The 3857-nt window shown below is 58.1% G+C and overlaps 1 protein-coding gene across 1 annotated transcript; it reads right to left on the bottom strand.

Annotated features, from left to right (window-relative positions):
* Positions 1 to 405: 405 nt before the first annotated feature.
* FZD7 (frizzled class receptor 7) lies at positions 406 to 3425 on the bottom strand. Its single transcript, XM_024196482.3, has one exon. The coding sequence runs from the start codon at positions 2748 to 2750 to the stop codon at positions 1062 to 1064; it is 1689 nt and encodes a 562-aa protein (XP_024052250.1). The 5' UTR covers positions 2751 to 3425; the 3' UTR covers positions 406 to 1061.
* Between the last annotated feature and the right edge of the window lie 432 nt (positions 3426 to 3857).

Raw genomic sequence — 3857 nt, 5'->3', positions numbered from 1 at the left:
TTGCTTTTTTAGTGTACCCTAGAGCAATCCAAACATAAACAGCAAAGAAATAAGGCATATGGGAAGGAAGAGAAAAATTTTATATACTTATCTTACATATCTTAATGCAGCCTGTTTTGTCAGGTGTTCTGAATTAAGCATGTTTAACAAGAAGTCTGGCATTTCTTTTAGCTAGAACAGAAACCCATATTGAACAGTGTCTGAAAACATCCTGCTGCCTCCTTTTTCATAAAAAGAATGTTTATCGACCTGTGCTAGTCACATCCAAGTTTGAATTTTAACGACTTTTTTGTTAGTTTGCCCATAACAACCGGCCTCATGCTTATGCCTTTCCACAGAGAAAAACACTTTTGTTTCCTCGTTGTCTCCTATGACAAAGGCAGGGGTGTGTGTGTGTGTGGGGGGGGGGGGGAAATGTTTGGCTGAAAAGCAACAAGTCCTGTCTTTTTAGGGTATTAAATAGCAACTCCTTCCAAGCAGCAAGGTTAGGATTCTCTTTGATAAGTGATGGTTAGATATAAAAGCAACCCCCTCTATATGACAGGATATGGGAAAGCTCAACAGCACGTGATTATAATTGGTAGCTTCTATTAAAATACTCACGTGATTACTCTGGGTTTGAATGAGAAGACAGTAAAATAGGATTCAGGAAATTAAGCCAATATCGGCTGCAGTATGACCCCACCGAAGTAAACTATGATTGAACCACTTCTTGACTCAAAGTTTCATTGGTCCACACTTTTACATCGGTCACAGCACAGCAGATCCAGCTTAACCTTTTGCCCAGACACTACAGTAATTCTTTTTTTAGAAAGGAAACTTCTTGCAGTGGAAGAGCTCCCCACCAGCAGTCTGAGAAGGGTACTTACTCTGTGCTTTTCAACTTGGTTGGCAAGAAAGCGACCCAGTCACTGCCTGGGGGTTTTGTCTTCGGCAAGGCAGAGTTGTGAGACCCCAGGGAGCCCTCTCCCAGTCCTTGGAGAGTCACTCCGGTGTCTGCGCGGCTTTTCCAGGAGTAGCAGCAGCAACAGCCGGCATCAGGGAAGAGGAGCAAGGTCTCATCATACCGCTGTCTCCCCTTTGCTGCCGCTGCTGAGTCTATGGTAGAAGCGCCGCCAGGACTGGAGGGTTTTGCCGGACCAGATCCAGAAGCCGGTGGTGATGCCCACGATCATAGTCATGAGATACTTGATCATGAAGACGGTGAAGTCCGGGCTCATGGGGGCGAAGTGGCCGGGGCAGGGCACGGCGTAGCTTTTGCAGGTCTGCAGCAGCCACGTCTTCTCCCAGGTCTCGCGGAAGGCCTGCTCGTAGAAGTAGCAGGCCAGGACGATGGTGGCGGGCACGGTGTAGAGCACGCTGAAGACCCCGATCCTCACCATCAGCTTCTCCAGCTTCTCCGTCTTGCTGCCGTCGTGCTTCATGATGGTGCGGATGCGGAAGAGGGAGACGAAGCCGGCCAGCAGGAAGGAGGTGCCGATGAAGAGGTAGACGAAGAGCGGGGCCAGCACGAAGCCCCGCAGCGAGTCCACGCTGGAGAGGCCCACGTAGCAGACCCCGCTCAGCACGTCCCCGTCCACCTGCCCCATGGCCAGGATGGTGATGGTCTTGACGGCCGGCACGGCCCAGGCGGCCAGGTGGAAGTACTGCGAGTTGGCCTCGATGGCCTCGTGGCCCCACTTCATGCCGGCGGCCAGGAACCAGGTGAGGGACAGGATCACCCACCAGATGGAGCTGGCCATGCCGAAGAAGTAGAGGATCATGAAGAGGATGGTGCAGCCTTCCTTCTTGGTGCCCTGCGCCACGGTGCGGTAGCCCTCCTCTGAGAAGCGCTCCACGCACACCGCCCGCTCCTCCAGCAGGAAGCCGGCCACGTGGGCCACGGCCACCATGAAGTAGCAGCCCGAGAGGAAGATGATGGGCCGCTCCGGGTAGCTGAAGCGCCGCATGTCCACCAGGTAGGTCAGCACGGTGAAGAGGGTGGAGGCGCAGCACAGCACCGACCAGACGCCCACCCACAGCCGGGCGAACCGCACCTCCGCCTCCTTGAAGTACATCAGCCCGTGGGGGCGGCCGGGCTCGCAGGGCGCTCCGCAGTCCCGCTCCCCCAGGAAGCGGTAGCCCAGGTAAGGGGGCACCTGGAGCTGCCGGGGGCAGGAGAAGGCGAAGACAGCGTGGGGCGGCGGCGGGGTGAGGAGCCCGGGCAGGTAGGGGGTGGGGTAGGCGGTGGGGCCGCCGGCCCCTGTCCCTGCTCGGCCGGGGGCCTCCGAGGTGTTCTGGCCCACGCAGATCTCGCCCGCGCCGTGCACGGGGAAGTTCTCGCAGCGCAGGCGCTCGGGCCACTGGAAGCCGAACTTGTTCATGAGCGCCTCGCAGCCCTGGCGGGCCCGCTCGCACAGAGAGCGGCAGGGCGGGATGGCCTGCTCCAGCACCGTGCACACCGGCGCGTACATGGAGCACAGGAAGAACTTGAGCTCGGCCGAGCACTGCACCTTGACCAGCGGGTAGAACTGGTGAACCTCCAGCCCGGCGTCCTCCTGGTTGGTGTGTCCCAGCAGGTTGGGCAGGATGGTCTGGTTGTAGGCGATGTCGGTGCACAGCGGGATGGAGATGGGCTGGCAGAAGCCGTGGTCCGGCACCGAGATGCCCTTCTCGCCGTGGTACTGCTGGGCCGCCGAGCCCGCGGGCACCCCCAGCAGGGCGCCCAGGAGGGCGGCCAGGCCCAGAGAGGCAGCCGCTGCAGCCCACATCACCGCGGCAGCTGGAGAGAGCAGAGGCGCGGGGAGCCCTTCAGAGCCGAGCCGCGGGCTGCTGCAGGTACATCAGGGGCCCCGAGAAGCCAGCGGGGGAGGCTCACGCGGAGACGGGTGGAGGAGGAGGAGGGTGCGGACGGATTGCTGCTAAACCAGGTCTGTGAGCCCTGGCCAGGCGCTGGAGAATCCTCGGTCAATCCCAGCCTCAAGTCTGCCGTCTTCCCTGGGTGCAGCGAGAGTCTATCCCCACCGCCCAGCCCCAGCCAGCCAGAGTCGCCCCACGCGCGAAGTTTCCTGAGATGCCTGGAGTGGGGGGAGGGAAACAAAACACCCGCAAACGTAGGCAAAGTCTTTCGCCAGCTCCGCAGAAAGTCCCGTGGCGGCGGCAACTCGCTGGCTCCGCTCCCCGCCTGGCTGCTCAGCCCTAAAGCCTGGGATTTAGGTTACAGTTAAACGGATTATTAGTTCGCCCGACTGATCCGTGTATTTACTGGGGGGCTTAAATAACTTTTAAAATCCAATTACTGCGCGATCCTCCCTCCGGCTCCGACGGTTTCCCCTCTAGACTCCTAATCAGTTGGCAGGGCCGCCGAAACGCGCCTTCGTCCCGCTCGGCAGCGGACAAAGTCCGAGGCGAGGATACAGCAGCCACTGGAACCTCTCCTCTGGCGAGCGACTCCTGTCCTGTAGAACACAAAAAAGATACATATATGTCTGAGGATTCCACGGAGCCCCGCCCCTTCCCCATTCACAAACCACACAGCAGGCGGGGCATAGAACCTCAGCTCCTGCCAATTGCAGCGTCTGTTGCCTCCACGGCTCTGATCAGAATTGGTTAGAACAGATGAAAGGGGCGTGGGGAAGAGGGAGGGCGAGGAGAAGCCTGGACTGCGCTGGGAGGGATCTCTCAGTTGAAAAGTTGAGAAAAACTTTTCTCCCACCTGTTAAGGGGGCATGGGGTAGTGTCGAAGGCGGATCGGGTGTGGGAGAACTGTGTCTGAAAAGATCTGCCTTTCCCCCTCCCTGAAACAATTTTTTTTTTGTTGCGAATACCAGGCGCCCTCAACAAATTCCGTCTGGGATTGCTGAGCTGGAAGGTTGAGT

The sequence above is a fragment of the Terrapene carolina genome, unplaced genomic scaffold (assembly GCF_002925995.2).
Source record: "Terrapene carolina triunguis isolate 2854851 unplaced genomic scaffold, T_m_triunguis-2.0 Scaffold62, whole genome shotgun sequence".
NCBI lineage: Eukaryota > Metazoa > Chordata > Testudines > Emydidae > Terrapene > Terrapene triunguis.
The sequence above is the reverse complement of the archived record's forward strand: the minus strand, read 5'-3'. Positions and strand labels throughout refer to the sequence as shown.